This window comes from Corylus avellana, chromosome 6, assembly GCF_965113065.1.
Source record: "Corylus avellana chromosome 6, dhCorAvel1.hap1.2, whole genome shotgun sequence".
NCBI classification, from domain to species: domain Eukaryota; kingdom Viridiplantae; phylum Streptophyta; class Magnoliopsida; order Fagales; family Betulaceae; genus Corylus; species Corylus avellana.
In genome coordinates this window covers 829,400-847,268 of record NC_142495.1, presented here as the reverse complement: position 1 = coordinate 847,268, position 17,869 = coordinate 829,400, and the positions used below count along the sequence as shown (strand labels likewise).

General features: G+C 36.0%; 2 protein-coding genes, 1 non-coding gene and 1 pseudogene across 7 annotated transcripts; 3 read left to right on the top strand and 1 right to left on the bottom strand.

Annotated features, from left to right (window-relative positions):
• Positions 1–560: 560 nt before the first annotated feature.
• On the bottom strand, positions 561–10,645 carry LOC132186223 (FAD/NAD(P)-binding oxidoreductase family protein). The gene is made up of 16 exons (XM_059600083.2): positions 10,279–10,645; positions 10,012–10,173; positions 9,118–9,297; positions 8,742–8,799; positions 7,943–7,993; positions 7,702–7,784; positions 7,001–7,088; positions 6,356–6,397; positions 6,194–6,268; positions 5,973–6,041; positions 5,061–5,176; positions 4,097–4,209; positions 3,178–3,257; positions 1,794–1,914; positions 996–1,062; positions 561–865 (listed from the first exon to the last, which is right to left on the bottom strand). Exons 1-16 carry the CDS (start codon positions 10,530–10,532, stop codon positions 730–732), a joined length of 1,695 nt encoding a protein of 564 aa, XP_059456066.2. The 5' UTR covers positions 10,533–10,645; the 3' UTR covers positions 561–729.
• Positions 10,646–10,828: 183 nt separating this feature from the next.
• Positions 10,829–10,900, top strand: TRNAQ-CUG (transfer RNA glutamine (anticodon CUG)). Its single transcript has one exon. It is a non-coding gene; the product is annotated as a tRNA-Gln (tRNA).
• Positions 10,901–11,390: 490 nt separating this feature from the next.
• LOC148584763 (transcription factor RADIALIS pseudogene) lies at positions 11,391–12,077 on the top strand (annotated as a pseudogene). Its single transcript, XR_015912709.1, has 2 exons — positions 11,391–11,662; positions 11,996–12,077. The product of XR_015912709.1 is annotated as a transcription factor RADIALIS pseudogene (transcript).
• A 756-nt stretch (positions 12,078–12,833) lies between these two features.
• LOC132187165 (uncharacterized) lies at positions 12,834–17,111 on the top strand. Of its 4 annotated transcripts, XM_059601369.2 has the most exons (9): positions 12,834–12,937; positions 13,064–13,135; positions 13,219–13,293; positions 14,156–14,239; positions 14,590–14,659; positions 14,742–14,833; positions 15,289–15,330; positions 15,440–15,520; positions 16,364–17,111. In XM_059601369.2, the coding sequence occupies exons 1-9, from the start codon at positions 12,911–12,913 to the stop codon at positions 16,433–16,435; spliced, it is 615 nt and encodes a 204-aa protein (XP_059457352.1). In that variant the 5' UTR covers positions 12,834–12,910; the 3' UTR covers positions 16,436–17,111. The 4 variants fall into 4 exon arrangements, with proteins under 4 accessions (XP_059457352.1, XP_059457351.2, XP_059457353.2 ...); XM_059601368.2 differs by having other exon boundaries at positions 15,440–17,111; XM_059601370.2 differs by lacking the exon at positions 13,064–13,135 and having other exon boundaries at positions 12,844–12,937; positions 13,181–13,293; positions 15,440–17,111.
• Positions 17,112–17,869: the final 758 nt, after the last annotated feature.

Sequence of the window (17,869 nt, the reverse complement as noted above, 5' to 3'; positions counted from 1 at the left end):
ATATTTTGCAACTTTTCAATAGTCTAGTTCACGACTGCATGAGTTCGATTGAGATTCGACTGGTGCAATACCCTCTACCTGGAGTCCTGGACCATTCATTGCCCATATTGGGAAAGCATATGAGAAAACTTTGAGTGTAATAATTGAGAATTCTTTTACCAATATCTTGTTTAAAATGATATCTTCATGCTCAATAATTGAAAATTTTGTAATTAAACAGGTTGTGGGGATCGGATCGGATTGGGTCAATCCAACACGACCTCTTTATTAAATGGATTGTGCATGTTAGATTGTATCACCTACCAATTTAAATGGATTGTGTAAGGGTTTAGTAGACTAATCCAAGTCAATTTCAGATTAACATATTTAGCCTTATACACGTGTATCAATATGACTCAACATATGAATACCGCTCCTATAAATGAATAGCTTGGCCACTCTAACGATGGGTTGTTCAGCCACCCTCCAATAACCAATTTGGGGTAAATCGATTGGCCTCATCCTAAATATCCAAATTTTGAAGTTACGAATCTCCAATCTATTTGTCTACTTCTGAGGGAGATAAAAACAAAAGGCAATTTGATCTGCCGTTCTTATTCTGCTGTATAAAGATACAACTAGAAAATTGGGTACCCATAAAATAAATGAAAGAAAATCCTACCGAAAGGATAAAAGAAATTAAAAACATTAAAGGCCTTAAGGCCGTATTGCTGCGAATGATCCCGTATATCAATTCAAATGTTTCTTTACATCTTGAAGAACTACCTGTGCAGCGTTACGTCCTGGTGCACCCATCACACCACCACCGGGATGGCCGCCAGCCCCACACAGGTACAGCCCTCGGAGTGGAGTCCTATAATTTGACCTTTGTTTCCAAATTAACATAAGTCATTATATATATTTTGTATGATTTGCCATGTTAAATTATCAATTATCTTAAAAGTCTAAACTAATCGAAAATAATTAATTTAATAATTTAATAATACTTAACATACCATCCTTTTACCGGTCGCATGAGGAAGAGAGAATCCAATCCCATAGCACCATGGAAGATATTTCCTCCTGTTGAAAATCATTTAAGAACCGAGGATTTCATGAGATATTATAATGTTAGAATTGTATAAAAAATAGGAACTTCGTGAAATTATATAATGAGCAGAAAAGTTAATTTTTAAGAATAAGAGTCAGAGGTAACAACTTATCAAGCTCGTCCATCTGAGGAAGAAGAACAATACTAATAATAAGATCTCAAAAATTCCTATTTCCACGGACTATATTTCTGATGATTTAATGCAGACACTTTTCAACATTATTTAACTGTTCAACTGAAGCTAACAATGAATAAACCCCTTTTATGTTTGACCAATAAATTGTGATGCATTTAACTACTCTTTTTCTTTTCAAAGCAAGAACTAATAATTTCGTTTAGAGTAATGCTACTTTTTATGCTCATTTCATGCTGACTAATGTGACGTGTTTTAAGTAGTTTTTATAAGAGCCACTTAAAAATGAAAAAAAAAAAAAAAAAAAAAGCCACTAAAAATATGTCACATCAATTAGTGTGCAATGGGCATTAAAAGTAGCATTACTCTTTCATTTAGGATTTCGACTCAGCTGCCAAATATTTGTCACTCAAACACTAGAATCACAATCCTAGTCCAATTCTTACTGCAATAAACTTGGAAAAGGAATCGTAATTTTGAACAATTTCATAGAGCGCCAATTAGACCCCAAATTTAGTTGCTTGAACATCTGCCTAAATTCCTAGGCCAAAATTGGTGGTTATGAAGTACCTGTTAAGCCAAATTCCCTTTCGAGATCTGGTGGAGTCAACATGTCATAGCCAATAATTGACGAGCTGAATGAAGGGGCATATTCATCAATCAAGGTGAAACATTTTTGAGCGAATGAGTCCTACAAAGAAAATAATAGTCAGTTATCCAAGGATTAGTAGGAACAGTGAAGATCTGCCATCCAGCATATTTTATAGATCAGTAGAGGCAAAATTTAACTAATGTGGTACCAAACGAGAACTCTAAATGATGAATCATGAATACGTTTTATGTAAGATCATCTCCAACAGCATAGCCAAAATACCAAATTCTATAAAAATTTAATTTAACTAATAAGGCCTCAAAGTCCCCTCTAGCAGATTATCTCCAAATTCTGTAAAAACACACATTTTGCTACAGTGCTTCATATTTGAACAATCATTGTTGCTTATGTATCCAATTTTTTAATCCTCTCTCTCTCATCTCTCCTTGTCGCTCCCCTTTCCTCCTCTGATCATGTCATCTCTCTTTCCTCCTTGATCAAAATCTAGTTCTCTTCCCAAAAGGCCATTTTTCCCAGACATAGAATTGGAAAATAGATTCCAGGATTGAATTCTTGGGAAAAAGAAAGAAAATGAGGAAAATGTGGGGATTTGGGTGTAGAAATTATTGGGGAAAAAGGGAAAGGGGTGAGGAAATATAGGGCATAGTAGTGGTATTCACATGGATGTCAAGCCAGAAGAGGCAATTGAGGAGCTATGTGTAGCTCTGAAGACAGTCGTCTGCCTCTCTTAGTTTCTCAATATGTGAGTGTTCAATTCTTTTTGTGTTCTTAAATTTGTTTTTTCTTGATTTTGATTGGGTGTTTGAATGAGTCTGCAAGATTGGTTGTTTGGGTTTGTTTGTTGGGGTATTAAGAAAAAGCTAACAGAATTGTGAAAAGGAGATGGTATTTCTGATGTATGAAACACTATAATAGCTTGCCCTATTTATGGCTTAGTAATCTGATTTATATTGAGAGAATATAACCCTAAGAAAATATGACCGTTGAAAGAAAAAAAAAAACTATGACCGTTGGGAAAAATACGACCATTGGAAAATACGACCGTTAGAAAATATGGCCGTTGGTAAAATATTAATGATAGAAAAGATGAATGTTTGAAAATATAAGTGTTGGCAAGAATATAATAAAAATGGAATGATAAATAATATTTAAAGAAAGTAGATATGAGAATAGATAATATGTTGGTGTGTATTGAAAAAATAGTAGCTAAAATAAAAAAAATAAAAAAATTGTACTTTTTGAATAGCTGAAATACATATCCTTGTTGGAGACTCTCTAAAAGGAAAGAGGAAGCAATTGCAATACGGATATCAGTGTGTCAATTTCTAAAATATAACTTACTCTATAAGCAGGATCTCCCCAGCTACCGTCCAATGGTTTATAGGGTGTGTATTGAATAAACAGATTGATCACATGCTTACCTATGAAAAAAAAAAAAGAAAAAAAAAAAGATTCTTTCAGCGTGCTATTGAAATCAAATTTTATACAGATAAATCTTGCCAGGCTGATACAGTAGAGCTTAATAAGAGATTTGGAAATACTTGGTGGAAAAGTAAATAGAAATATCTATGACAATAAAAATAATTCAAAAAGGAGAACCGTGAAGGGAAAATGAGCAAGCAGAAAAGTGGAATGAAAACAACTCTAGACCATGCTCCTAGTCCATACCATGAAAGAACATCATTACTACGAAAAACAAAATGTAGAAAAAATCATTGAAAATATGGCTTTCCCGCAAAGTGGTTTGGTTTTAATACAATAGCTTATAGGGGAAATCCTAGTTACTAGTCTATTCCTCTTCTTTTCCATTTTTATTTAAGAACATTTCAGGTTTATTCTAGGACATCATCTTACTTTGAATATATCTATAAAGGAGAAAAAGATACACAATTAGCTTGATCGACTAACAACAACAGGCAGAAGGTTTGATGTGAAAATTACAATGTAAAAATACATAAACATAAATTAAAATTATATAAAGAATATGAGAGATGCATTTTGCAAATTAATCAAAGGCAGGCTAAACAGGAAAAATTTTGTGTGTGTGTGTGATTGCTAGAAGAGTAAGAAGCTAAATATCAGTTGGTAGGATATCTTTTTCATGACCAACATGAGAGTGAACGGAGAATTGGAGCTTTACTGCACTTTCTGTGCCTTTGGTATAGAAAACCATGTAAGTGCACAGAACCCATCAATTTAACAACATACATAAAAATGTTACGAGGAATAAGATAACAAAAATGCCTCAAAGACGAAGTACCAGGTGGAGATATAGTCCTGTCAAGTATAGAGGGAATGGTCATCTCAATAATTGGTCTTCGTGATGGTAATCCATTGGCAGCATCTTGACAGGCTGCATGAATCTCCTCCATACTTGAGAAGAGCGATAGAACAGGAATCAGAATGCATGGGATTATATTCAAATACTACATGTCACAAATAAAGGTTAAGGTGCACAATTGAGATCTAAAGTTAAAGGTAGGAACCCTTTATATTGAAGATTGACAGGATCACTCAACTTTTGAAGGTAGTTGACCATTAAATGATAGAACTAGACAGTTCAAATAAATCTGTTACCATTCACTCTCATCTTAGGCTACCACTCACTTTCATGTTGTTATAGTATGTTTGGGAAGGGGAACAGCATGTGAGGAATGTTATCCAAACGGGTCAACAAAAGTTGATCCCATAACTGCAACAGCCGCCATGTCTACTAGCATGCTCAGCCCTACCCGTACAGTTATTGGGTTAGCTGCATAAACTCTCTTCTGCCTTTTCAACCTGCTTGATGTTGGTGGTAAGAGAATCAGCAGAATTTTGAGCCAATCGTCCACCAGACACCTCCCCTTCTTCCAAAGTCAAAAAATTAACAAAAACTGAACCACTTTAGATGAGTTTAGTCCAATGCGATAGCAGGTTAAATGTGCATCTAAACAGAGTACTATTGTCATCAAATATTTTTGGGTCAGCTATTCAGTTCAGCTATACCTTTCACCCTATTCAAAACAAATTGCCAAAGAATAAGCACAAACTTTAGTGCATTGTCAATTTTATGATTCATCTCCTCTATTCAGGCTTGGGCTCCGAGGCCCAAAATTACAGATCAACAATATTGACTCCCAAATGACCTCTTAGTTAACTGTCTCATAGATCAAACAAGAAGAAAAAAAATAAAGAAGGATCAAGAACCCAGATATTATTTAAGCTGAGATAGTAGCACACACCTTTCAGAACCAATATGAATGGTGCCAACATGCTGAGGACCGGCATCAGGATGGCCTAGCTTGCAACATTGAAACTGGGGCAATTTATCAACTGCCAAGTTTATTTTTGTAGTTCCCTGTTTCAGTAGATGCGAGCCACATACAGTGGAAGTAACTTAAAGTACTAGGAAAGAAGTCCCGCAACAATTCACAATTTGCTTTATATGCTCATTTGGCAATTTGCATGTACTAGAAATGATGCTACCATTATTACAAACTACTGTAAACTTTGTGCAGATTTCAAGATTTTAAGACTTCCAAGAATGATGGAATTTTGTAGTACTTTCAAGTTCATGAGATGATATGGGATCTTGCTGCAGACTCTTTTACAGAGGATAACAAAGAACTAAAGTACACAGCACACCAGAGGATTTAGCTGATTCAAGCTTCTTGTGATATTTACTTTATCCATCTTAATTCATTTACTACACGGTCCTAGTTTCTGTCAACCATAATTTTCTATATCCTTCAGGCTGATAGATTGCTAACATTTTCTTTATTGCGAAGCAACATAAACCAATGGTTTTTGGTAATGATAGTCCGTAGAAAGAAAAGTAGGATGGTAATCTTAGACAACTGAGCCCAATAACACTATGATGAAAGCAAACACCTCAAGCCTTTACCAATGATCATAGCCTCATCCCACAATCAATCATGTATTACAATTGGACCAAGTTCAATTGATGATAAAATCTCAAGTATTATAGAATTGCACGTTACATCAGTCTTCTTCAATAGACTACACTACACAAGAAGCTGTTTGCATGTGTGTTTTTCTACCTAAGCATTCCAATATATCAGACAAAGTGACACAGAATAGAAGGTGAATGCACGGACTGTCTAATTGTAAATAAAGTCATACAGGGAGCTTACAGAACTGTAGTCAGAATACTTAATAGCTTGCATGAAATCATCAGGAAGAACATTTTTAGGCACAAAATCCTGTGTCACACGAGCAAAACCCATGATCAACATTAAATCCATGCAGAAGAGAGGGTTCAGAAATTTAATCTAAATGCCTTTCTTATAATTACAATATCACATGTGTATGTTTATGGTACTTACAAAATAAATGAGCAGGATGAAAATTATACCATGAAAGTTCTATAAGGTGTTGCATTTGATAAAACAATTGAAGAATGCACCAGTGTACCATCAGCCAGCAATACCTAAATGATGTTAACCAAGTGTAGAATAATCAGTTTAGCCAAGCTTTGAAACTGGCTTCATTGAGGAAAGCCACATAGCAAACTAACCCCATTCACTGCACCAGAGTCTTCAATCAACAATTGCGAAACCTAAATATCAAATGTGAAAAAGTCAATGGTAGCAAAAAATAGCCCCATAAAGTATGAAGACAAAAGCTGAAGAATATTAAAGAAACAAAGAAGAAAATTGTTTGAGATGAATTACTCCTAGTCTAATTCACAGTGATCCCTGAATTAAAGAATATATAGAGAATATCACATTTAAATTCCGCATTCACATCATTGTCATCTGAATTCTTAGGGGTGTTTGATGTACCATTGTCTAAATTCTTTTGACCAGAAGCAATAAGAGACCTACTTGATGGTCAAATCCACACTTCTAAACTTCTACTTTGGTCACTAGTTAGAAAAAGGTCCCAAGCTCTAGGTCTTTCTCCCAGTAGGCACTCAGATTCATAACGAGCAATAGGACAAAACCTCCGCATGCTGACATACCAATGGAGGCATCAAGTAATGCAACTTTCAACATATTACCAGAACAAATCCAAAGATCAAATTGTGAACAGTATTTCCATGATGCCATAACTGCCCACCCGTTTCAATACATTCCATTATTTCAATTTATCTGAAACATGCACACAAATTTTTCAAAATTTGACACAGTTTCTAGGAGTGATTCCAGACATATTATACCTCTGCACTTGTGACAATATGAGCCCCATGTTCCCTAGCAGCATTACCAATAGCCAAGGATACTGAACCCATCCCACCTTCCACATACCTACAGGAAACAATGGTTTTCAAGTACACCTGTTCTCTAAGAAGGGCTTGAAGCAATAAGTCATACTTGTATAAATCTAAATACATGATGGGTAACTCAATAACTACCAAGCTTAATGAGAAAATCAGAAAACATTAATTTGGGATTTTTCTGAAAGGTACTAAATTAATCTTGACCAACAAATGGGCATGGAATATGATCTTAAGAAACATATATAATGCTTTAGAGATGCAAAATGCTGCATTGTTTCTGCAAATTTCACTCCAAATGTGAAGTTTGCTGAAGTTGATGGAAGTCTCAAAAACATAATGTCACACATATTTTTAGAATTTTACCCAAATGATCAAGTTTATTTGTCATCAAGTTATTACAGGATGCAGCATCCCTTTCTTCCGCTTTCCAAAACCAATTATGACGTTGCTATCCTGTGCTAGGCCCTATTTTCTTGCCATCTAACTAGCCCCATGCAGTTAGACTAGAATTATTATATATCACTGCTTCATTTTCCTTGGCATTCAAGTATACAAAATAATAGTTGGCTACTGATAATTGATGAATTTTAGATTTCTTTGATGAACAAATTACACTTCAAGCCATCGTTAGAGATACATACGACCAAATTCCCCGATCACCGTCGGTTTCTCCCATCACGTGATGAAGTAAAACATATCCACTCCCTGGTGTATGGACACTTGCCTGCAGAATTTTAGGAGGTCAATGGTACATTAATAGTTATAATGTAGCAGAAAGAGTGACATATTGTTTTTGAGGGTGTGCGCATTTCTATTTGTATTATATAGAATGAATAATTGCTCAAATTAATGCTGCTCGATTTTTTTAAGAATAAATCTTACCGTAGTTCCTATTACAGCATCTGTTCCAAGGGTTGCCTTCAGAACACCTGTCTGTAAATAGCAAAATCAATAATACACATTCGATAAACTGATAAACATAAAACTGCATAAGCCCCATCAGAACATTATCATCCTAAATTATGGCCCCAAAAAGGGTATATTCCAAACCTTTAGGAAAACCCTTTGATGAGTAGGGGTGAACTATGAGAAATGGGCATGATTTGATGAGTAGGGGTGAACTGCATAAGTCTCTGGACCATTTTTTTCTCCATTGTGAGGTTTCATGTGCATTATGTGATTTTTTTCTTTAGTCGATTTGGGCTGTCTTGGGTTATGCCTAGACTAGTAGTCGACTTACATGCATGTTGGTGAACTGCCGGTAGTGCTCAAAGTGTAGTTGTGCAGAAGATGGTGCATTCGCGCCTTTTGTGGTGTCTATGGAGGGAAAAAATAGAAGTTTTGAAAACTGTGAGAAGACTTTGGAATAGATTAAGTCTTTATTTTTCTATACTCTATATCTTTGGACAGCCGCTTTTGTTACTCCTTTGGTAATTAATTATCAATATTTTCTTGCACTTTTTTCTCCTTCTAGCTAGGTGTTTTCTTATATATACTTCATGTGTAACAGGGGCGCCTTTCACATTTAAAGATATTTTGATTACTTATAAATAACAATAAAAATAAAAACAGAAAAGTGAACTTCACTCTTGACACAAATGGAAATAATATATCTTCTTGACAATTACAGTCCGTAAATTTAAAGGATTAAATTCAAATAAATGAAGATTTTAGTGACAACCTCAAACCAGTTATTCAAAACCTTTGAAGCTGGGGACAATAAAAGGTCCATAAAGTCCCTGTCAAAAGCGAATAAATACATATCATAAAATGGTTGAGACCATAGTTCATAATTTTTACATCATTCAATATATGGAATCCACATGGACTCAACTAGAGTAAATCCCCTATTATACCAATTGTAATTTTTTTTTTTTAAATAATTAATTCAATCTTGTTAGAAAGCGCAAAGGAGCGCAATCCAAGTACACATGAAGTATATAAGAGAGACTCCCAATTAGGAAATGTCATTTGTAGTTAAATGTAACATATAAACCACCAAGCAAAGTGTTAACACAAGAAGAAAACGACTACACATCAAGAACAAGAACTCTTACACCATATCTTTCTGGCCCAAGGCTACAGCCTGCCGCAGACAACGAGCCCAAAAAGCTGATATGTGCATTCTATTCTTGAACTTATCCTTAAAAGACGACTCGCCTTGCGAAGATTCAGGAGGGGCTGAATCCAAAAGCAGATCCATGAATTTACAGAAGTTCTCTAGCTGATTTTCATACCTGCATATTATGGAAAGAAAAATGCTCAACATAGTTTACAAAAGTTTTGTTCGAATATTAAATAAATGATTGCATACACCATTTCCAATCATTTTCAGTGATTTTTACATGGTATCAGCACGGGGTACTGAATTGGAATCTTGAGTCTTTGTTATACCATTCATGATCAGAGAACATAAAAGCTGATGAAGGACAACCTCCGAACATTGCCCAAGCAATTCCTTTCAACACATAAGTGTACAAATCTAATGGTTGATTTGTAAAATGAGATGAAGAAAATATAGGAAAAATATTGACACAATTCATTTCTCTTTTTTTAATAGCATTAATAAGTTCTCACATGCTTTAGGAATACAGGTGTTTTATTAGACTGGTTTGTAAGAATTAGCTACAAACCGACTTGTAGTTAATTTTTATCCAAATTTGACTGTATTGAAGAAGAGAGTTTTTGAATATTAGTAAAATTTCAGAGTTTCTTTGCTTTTCAAAGCTAATTTCTCAGCCTGTTGAGTTTTAGAATTGAAGACGCTGTTCTTCTTTTCTTTTTTATCGTTTCCGCTACGTCAAAAACAAAAGAAAAGAAAAGGAAGGCGCATTTAATAGCAACTTTTTATTTGAAATTTTAAAAGACTTTTTAATTTGACACTCCCAGAAAGTTGGATTAAATTGGCGACTCAAATTAACATTGAACTGAGCGAGATCACGGTGTAGAACCTTGGATAAGCATCGGCGTCTCGTTCCGAGAACTTCGAAATCTCTGAGCGATTGAGGTCCTTATCAGGCCCCAGTAGAAGATAACGACCGTCCAAACAAGGCGTAAACGAGGACGGACTCCTCTTCAAGAGCCTCAATCCGTGACGCCGTAACTCTAACTCCCTTTCCATCCAGCGCAATCAAAGAAAACAAACACAGTTGCGTAATTAATTAAATTGATTGATTGCAATTAACCAAATTTGATTATCGTAATAATTTGAGACTTACCTGATGATGGAAGGTCGGAGGAGGCTCTGGAGGTAGCTGCAACGGGAGAACCTGAAGCCGGGGACGAGTTCTTCTGTAATGGCGGCGCCGCCGATGAGGTGCCGGCGCTCGAGGACGGCGACAGAGAGGCCGGCGCGTGCGAGGTAGGCAGCAGCTGTGAGGCCGTTGTGGCCGCCGCCAATGACTAGCGCGTCCCATTTCTTGTCCTTCAACGCGCTCGTAGCGCTGCTGCTGAAGCTTCTTCGCCACATCATTCAAATTAAGCTCTCCTCACTCTCTTCACCGCCGGTGGAGGTCACCAGGGGTATGTATATCTGATTATATATGTGTGCTTTCTTTAATCTGATTAAAAATGTTTAATTATTGATAGTTGGATTGGGATTCGATATATATTTTTTAGCTTTTTTTCGTTGGCAATTGTATTGAGTTGAGGGCGGTTCTTAGTTGCCAATTGTCTAAAGCGGTACCATAAATCAAAGAGGGAGCGAAAACGTTCAAATTGTTGGTTTAGTAAACAAGTAAAAAGGTTGTCATTAATCCAACCAACGGCGGTCCCATGGTCTAGTGGTCAGGACATTGGACTCTGAATCCAGTAACCCGAGTTCAAGTCTCGGTGGGACCTTTTTTTGACTTCTCACTTTAATTTTTCTGCTGGTGAGCTTAATTACAGGTTAGTGGGTTAATCTTTTTCAAGATTGTTTAATGAATTTAATACTTGGAAACCCCACATGCTTTTATTTTAAATTATATATACTATATACGAACATATATACCACTCGTATTATATTAATGAAGACTTGAAAATGAAGGAATTGACCATCTTTGGAAACATTAGGAATCATATTATAAGACTCTAAATTATTTTAACGTACACTCTGCAGACGAGTTTCCAGTTTTTCTTTGTGAAGTGTTTCCTCATCATCCGCATTCCATTGACTCGAGTCTTCAGTCTTTAGTCTTCACCCATATTTCCCCCTATCTGTCTTACCAGCTTCCCTCCCCACAAATCTTCCCAGCCTTGGGTTTTTCCTTTCAATTTCCTCTTTCATTCTGTCTCCAAAACCCATCATTCACAACACCTTCTCTTTGCTTTGGTATCTCAGCTTAAAGAAATGGGATCTACCAACTCCAATACGACTTGGACGGCAAAGCAACACAAAGTGTTTGAAAATGCTTTGGCAGTATATCACAAGGAAACACCAGACCGTTGGCAGAATATTGCAAATGTGATTGGAGGGACAACTGAAGAGGAAGTGAAGAGGCAGTATGAGATCCTTTTAGAGGACATCAAGTGCATTGAGTCAGGGAAGGTGCCTATTCCTAATTACAGGAAAATTGGAGGAAGCAGTGGATTAAATAACACTAACAATTGATGAGAAGAGAGGTAACACACTTTCTCCTCTAGCCTTTCAGGACTAGCAGTCTTTAGAAAAAAAATTATATGGGCTCTAGATTTTTTTTTTTAAGATTATCGATTATCCCAAAATATTAAGCTGAAAAGTGAATTACAAAGATATAATTCGAACTCAATCCCCACTCTAATAATAAGTCGTGTCCCTTACCCAAATGGAAATCACAAATAGATTCTATGCTCTGAAGTTTTTTCCTTTTTTCTACAAGAATCTTAACATGGACTGATCAGTGTTTTGCCTATAATTTTGAGTAAGGACCTACAACTCTGAATTTTTTTTTTTATTTATTTATTTTTTTCCTGCAGGTTGAAGAACCCAAGAATAATTCCCAACGCTAGAAACAAGTTCCATTTATCCTCTAAAAGTATCTGGCATTTAACAACCAACAGCCTTAGACGGTTCTCATTTTTGCTACTATTTTACCTTTGCTTGAATGTAATAAGCTTTTCTTCTGTCCTACATGTGTACCAAGGAAGATCAATCGTAGTTGTGCTTACTTATTTGCTCTCTTTCTTACAAAAATTAGTCATCAAATTAAAAGCAAAGATCATTATCATTATTATTATTATTATTTTAATGAACTGTCTTTTATAGAAGTAACATTGAGTTTACAATACTCTAGTAAAATTGAAATCATACTCAGGTTGTGTTGAGACGTGATAATGAGGCTATATAAATTAAATAATTATAATATAACTTATTTAATTAAATATATCAGATTGTTAGAACCCTAAACTTTATTACTAATTTCGTGTTAAGTCAATAAGTTTATATCAAATTTAAGATATTTGTAAAAAATTGGCAGTCCTAATTTTGAGGCAATGCCGTATGTTCATTCACAAGAGCATGGATGCATATGCGAAAAAAGAAAAGAATGACCTCTCATCTAACAACGAAGATAACACAACACAACGTCCTTTTCATTGTCGTGGTCATGGGGATTAGGTTAAAAATTGTCATTTTTTACTAGCATGTAAATGATAGAGTAATGCTTATCTCCAAACTCATTTCCTATATTTATGTCACACCGTTATTTTAAGTAAGTTATACTTTTATTTTTTTAAAATGGTTGACATTATAAGACAGAAAATCTAGTATGTCACCTATTAAGACATTTAATGTAGTAAATGAGTGTGAAAAATATCATATTTAAAGACAAAAGTATACGAACTCTTCGAGCACTACGCAAATCGCATCTACAAGCGGCGCGTGTGAGAGAGATGGCTATGAACAGTTCCGCATTTAAGGTAAATTACATGCACTGTAGCCAAATTTGGCCTATCTCTGTCTTCTCTTTACCTGATTTTTAGTTTTCACTGAAACAAACGGGTCCAAAAGAGTTGAATTAGCATGAAATTGATGTTTAATGGCAGATAATCTTGGGTTCGTCATCGATGGCTCGCCGACAAATTTTAGCCGAGATGGGGTATGAGTTCGCAATAATGGTATGGTTTATAGTAATGGAAACCCTATTTTTTTTCTTTGTTTAGGGTGGAGCTATAGAGGATTAACTTGGCTTATGAATTAGACTGCAGACATAGATGAGAAAGTTATTAGGAAGGAAAAGCCAGAAGATTTGGTAATGGCTCTAGCCGAAGCGAAGGTATGACGTAATTGTTTGCTCTCTTTCGCTGATGAATATCTTAGGGATGTACGGCTAGTAAGTAATACATGGTTCACTAGTATAATGTAGATGCTGTTGATTCTTTTGGATGAGATTTATGACTTATAATAACTAGGAATCGGAGCTCAACGTGTTGCAAACATTTAAAACCTGGTGTTAATATTGTGCATATGTTTGTATATTTTATGGTAAATTCACGTGAGAAGGGTATGTGATTGTCACATTTTTCATCCAAACTAAGTTGGAAGAATTAGATATTTGTCATCGGAGCATGTGATTCTCACATTTTTAATAGGATTAACAGAGCATGTAAGAATCAGATGCTCTAAGTACAGATGTCAAATTAATAGTTCATTTTGGAGGAAAACTATGTCTAGGAGACACGACCTATATGTTATAAATGGCCTCTGAATTATCAATTTATCATCCTCAGACAATGTCAAGGATTTTTAATGATATTAAGGGGAAAAAGAGAGACATGCTGTGAGGAAAGATGAGATTAACTGAGAGATACAAGGTGAAATACTTGAATAAAGAATGACTTCAAATAGCAATTGGAACAAATTCTGGTGGGCTGTACAAAACATTGGAGAAAAACTTATTTTGTGTTGGGGCATGGCCGCATGGGTTAGTACACCTCATTCTTCACTAAATCGTGTCTTCGTAGCTAAACTCTATAATTCTGTTTACGTATGTTAAAATGTTTTCAGCACCTTGTTTTCATCTTGTGAACATCATCTGTTCCCAATGTTTCTTTGATTTTCAGTACCTGGTTTGTCTTTTGGACTCGTTTGTTGACGAGAAGTTTCACTAAACCTCCTTATCTTGATTTTCTTATTAGGCAGATGCCATTGTATCAAGGCTCCAAAGTACTGATCAATTTAAGGAGGATGCTCACGCAACACTGTTAATTACTGCAGATACAGTATGTTTTGATTCCTCTTTAGTTACTGCCTGATTGATAATGTACCTTATTGTTGCATAAACTAGATCCTTCTACCCTCTCTTAGGCAATGCCTGAATGACCCTTTTTTAAAAATAAAAAAAAAAAAAAAAAAAAAAAAAAAAAAATTGGCATTGGTTCGGACCTCTAAAAGATAGCCCATAAGCCACATCTCTAGTCATGAATGTACCTCTGTTTTTAAAACTGACCTTTTGCATTTATGCTTTTAAAGTTGTGGACTACTATTAATAGAGCATCTTTGTCTTTTGTATTGTTGGCATGTAGAGCTTATTCAAGGTTATTTCTTACTGCTCCATCTAATTGATTTTGAGGTGGTGGTGTATGAAGGGATAATCAGGGAAAAACCATCAAGCAAGGAAGAAGCACGGGAGTTTATCAAAGGTTTGCTTAATGGGCTTCACTCTCACCTTTTTACGTTAATAAGTTAAGCTGGATTTGATGGTTACATACTTGTGGGTTGCAGGATATTCTGGCGGTCAGGCAGCTGTGGTAGGATCTGTTCTTGTAACCAATCTTAAGACTGGAAAAAGAAAAGGTGGATGGGACAGAGCAGAGGTACAGCTTGCTAGCACTTTTATTTTAGCTGTGCTCTTTGTGATGAGTGACAATTAAATGATTTTAAGCCAACCTGCTCTAAGGACATCTTAAATTGCATTTATCTAAATATGAAGAAGCTACTGGTACTCTTTTATTATATTTTGTTCCCATTCTTTTGAGTCTATCTAGTTAGATACTTGTTCAAACTAACATGGGTCGAGCACATATGATCAATCTTTATGGTTTGAAATAAGTTATTTTAATACCTAGTTTCATGCAAGACAAAAAAAAATCATAATACTTCGTTATAGAAGTTCTGACATCATGGTACTTTCAATGTTCACATTTTCTGCAATAACTTCTGTTTAGGTTTGTAATTAGAGGTTCTGAGTTGAGCATCTTGTTACCTTCCCTGGAGAAGATACCTCTATAATTAGCTTTGGAAGACTAATATTCGTGGGTGTGGTGTACAGGTTTATTTTTATAACATACCAGATGAGGCCATTGATAGCCTGGTAAAATTCTTAACATCCATATTCTTTCTGCTGTCAGATTTTATTTTTCCAGGCAACTTGCTTTGCTGATATTGTTCATGAACTTTCTTGATGGATGAGCTGTACTCAGATCCACGAGGGAATTACACTCAATGTTGCTGGGGGTTTGATGCTGGAACATCCAATGACATTGCCTTTTGTGGAAGCAGTGGTCAGCAGAGCTCTCTCTGTCTCTATCTCTCCTTCACACATACACAAACACAAACATGTATGCACATGCACCCACTTTGGAGGATCTGGTCAGGCCACTCGGCACTCAATTCTTTCTGGCACCCTAAGCCACTCCAAAGAACTTACCAGAATAGTGGGCCCACATCCCCAGTTAAAACCTTTCATATGCTCTGTCGATGAGTTATTAAAGTTTCTTTTCTATTCTTTATGTTCTCTGCAAACAAAAATGCAGTTCTTGCCACATTCTCTCATTTATCAAGCATCGGCATGTTGGATGATTAAGATTACCTCTATCTTGATCACTTCTCTCATTTATCAAGCATTGGCATTGGCAGTCTCTCTCCAACTTGATCACTTCATCTTGGAAGGAGACTCCCTTGTTGTAGCACTATCTATACAAAATCCCAGTTTTATCCAAGACTCGAGGATCTCTCCAACAATCTCAGACATCATTGACACTATCCCAGCCTCCTTCTCTTGGGAAGCTAGGAATGTCAATAAAAATTCAAACTTTTGTACCCATCACGCAGCACAATGGGTCACAGCCAAAAATGGTGGCCACATTCCTATATCCCCCCGTTCCCTCCATCTCAATTCTTAGAGACAAAGATCCACCTCCCCCCTCTATTTCGGCTTAGTTGTTTTCCCTTTCTGGCTTGGACGTACTTACAAAAAAAATGGAAGGGTCTTATCTGAATTACTGACTTGATTATGATAGGCCAAGGGTTTGATAAGTTCAATTATTGCCCATTGTCACATGCTAGGAGTTGATACTCACCTTCCCCAAGTCTTCTGAGATAAGCTCGGGTTTGATGTTTGGCAGGTGGGGACTACTGATACCGTGATGGGACTTCCTATAGCTCTCACAGAAAAATTCATACGGGAAGCCCTATAGATGCTGTGGTCATATCAACACGGTTCTATTCAAAACCCTTCACATGAGCTGAATCTGTTTTTCATCCATTATTTCAAAGCTGTGGACTTTAACAACTGATTGTTGCTTATCAATTTTTTAGCCAAGTTCTATTTAATTTTTTTCCAATTTGAACACACTGGGCCTTATTACTTCCTCATTTTAAACCTACCTATTCCGATCACGATTGCTCAGCATATTCATGATGATGATGACTCCTACATCAGTAACAGTTTGTCTAAATATTGCAGCAGATATAGTGCATCATACCTTTACTTAACCATACATGGTCTTCATCTCCCCTCAAAAACTTCTCTGGTCTCATTGGCCAATGCCGAGAGGTCACGGTCTACCGTTGGTCCCTCAATTCTTGGTGCTTGAAATCAGGGTTTTGACTTGGGTAATGACTAGGATTTTGGTTTTTCTCATTTTCGGAGGATGAATCAGAGGTTGAATAAAATCTGGGTTTTCCTCTAGAAAACCAAGAAAGGTCAAAACTGTTGAACTTGATACTAGAACTTGAACATGGCCGTATCAGAAGATTCGAACTAGTGGGTTTTGTACCAACCAAAGCTCGGTGCTTGAACTTATGGGTTTTCCAAGGACTTAGAGGTAAGCTGTATGTGAGTTTTTCATTTGGTGTGGAAGACGGTGTGGATGGTGTTGTAGGGTGGCGTTTGGCAGTGGGAAGGGTGCCATTGGCCTGGCTGGTGGCGGTGAGATTTTTGTCTTGAGAGAATTGGGAGATGATGGGGAGTTTTTTGTTTTTGTTTATTTTTTTTGTTTGTGCCGATGAGTGATAGAGGTGGTTTAGGGTGTTTCTATAAAATTCATTTTTGTTGTTTCATGCTATATGTCATCCTCTTATTGGAGGGTACAAAAAACTTAATTTGTACTAAGACTAAAAGTTATTCTCAATTCTAAGAGCATATCTCATGATGTGTAAGAATTCCACAACTACAAGGATGAAAGTTTCAACTACGACAAAGCATAGAAACTTTATTCCATTTGTGTAAGATTGCATTTTTGGCTACGAACTCAGCCATAGTCCGGTGAACGGTGATAAATGAGGCTATTTCTTGGCTAGTGGGTTTTTAATACATTACTTATCATTCTAGCAACTACGGAACGTTATTCAGGAAGTCTTTCTTTATTTAACAAAGAAGCAGTTATACGAAAACTAGAAAACAAATTAAAATGATTCAAACGGCAATGTAAAAAGTGTGTTGCTAGAAGTACTATAATTTTTATTACAAGTCTTGGTCATTAAAATATGGATTACCAGTCCATGTAGCACTATTTCTATCAAATGTGAATTACCGTGTGAATTTGTTAGGGATTCATAGTAAACATTTTTCCATAATTGGCATTCAATATATCTTTCAGGGTAATGCACGCCGCGTGCAAAAAAAATTT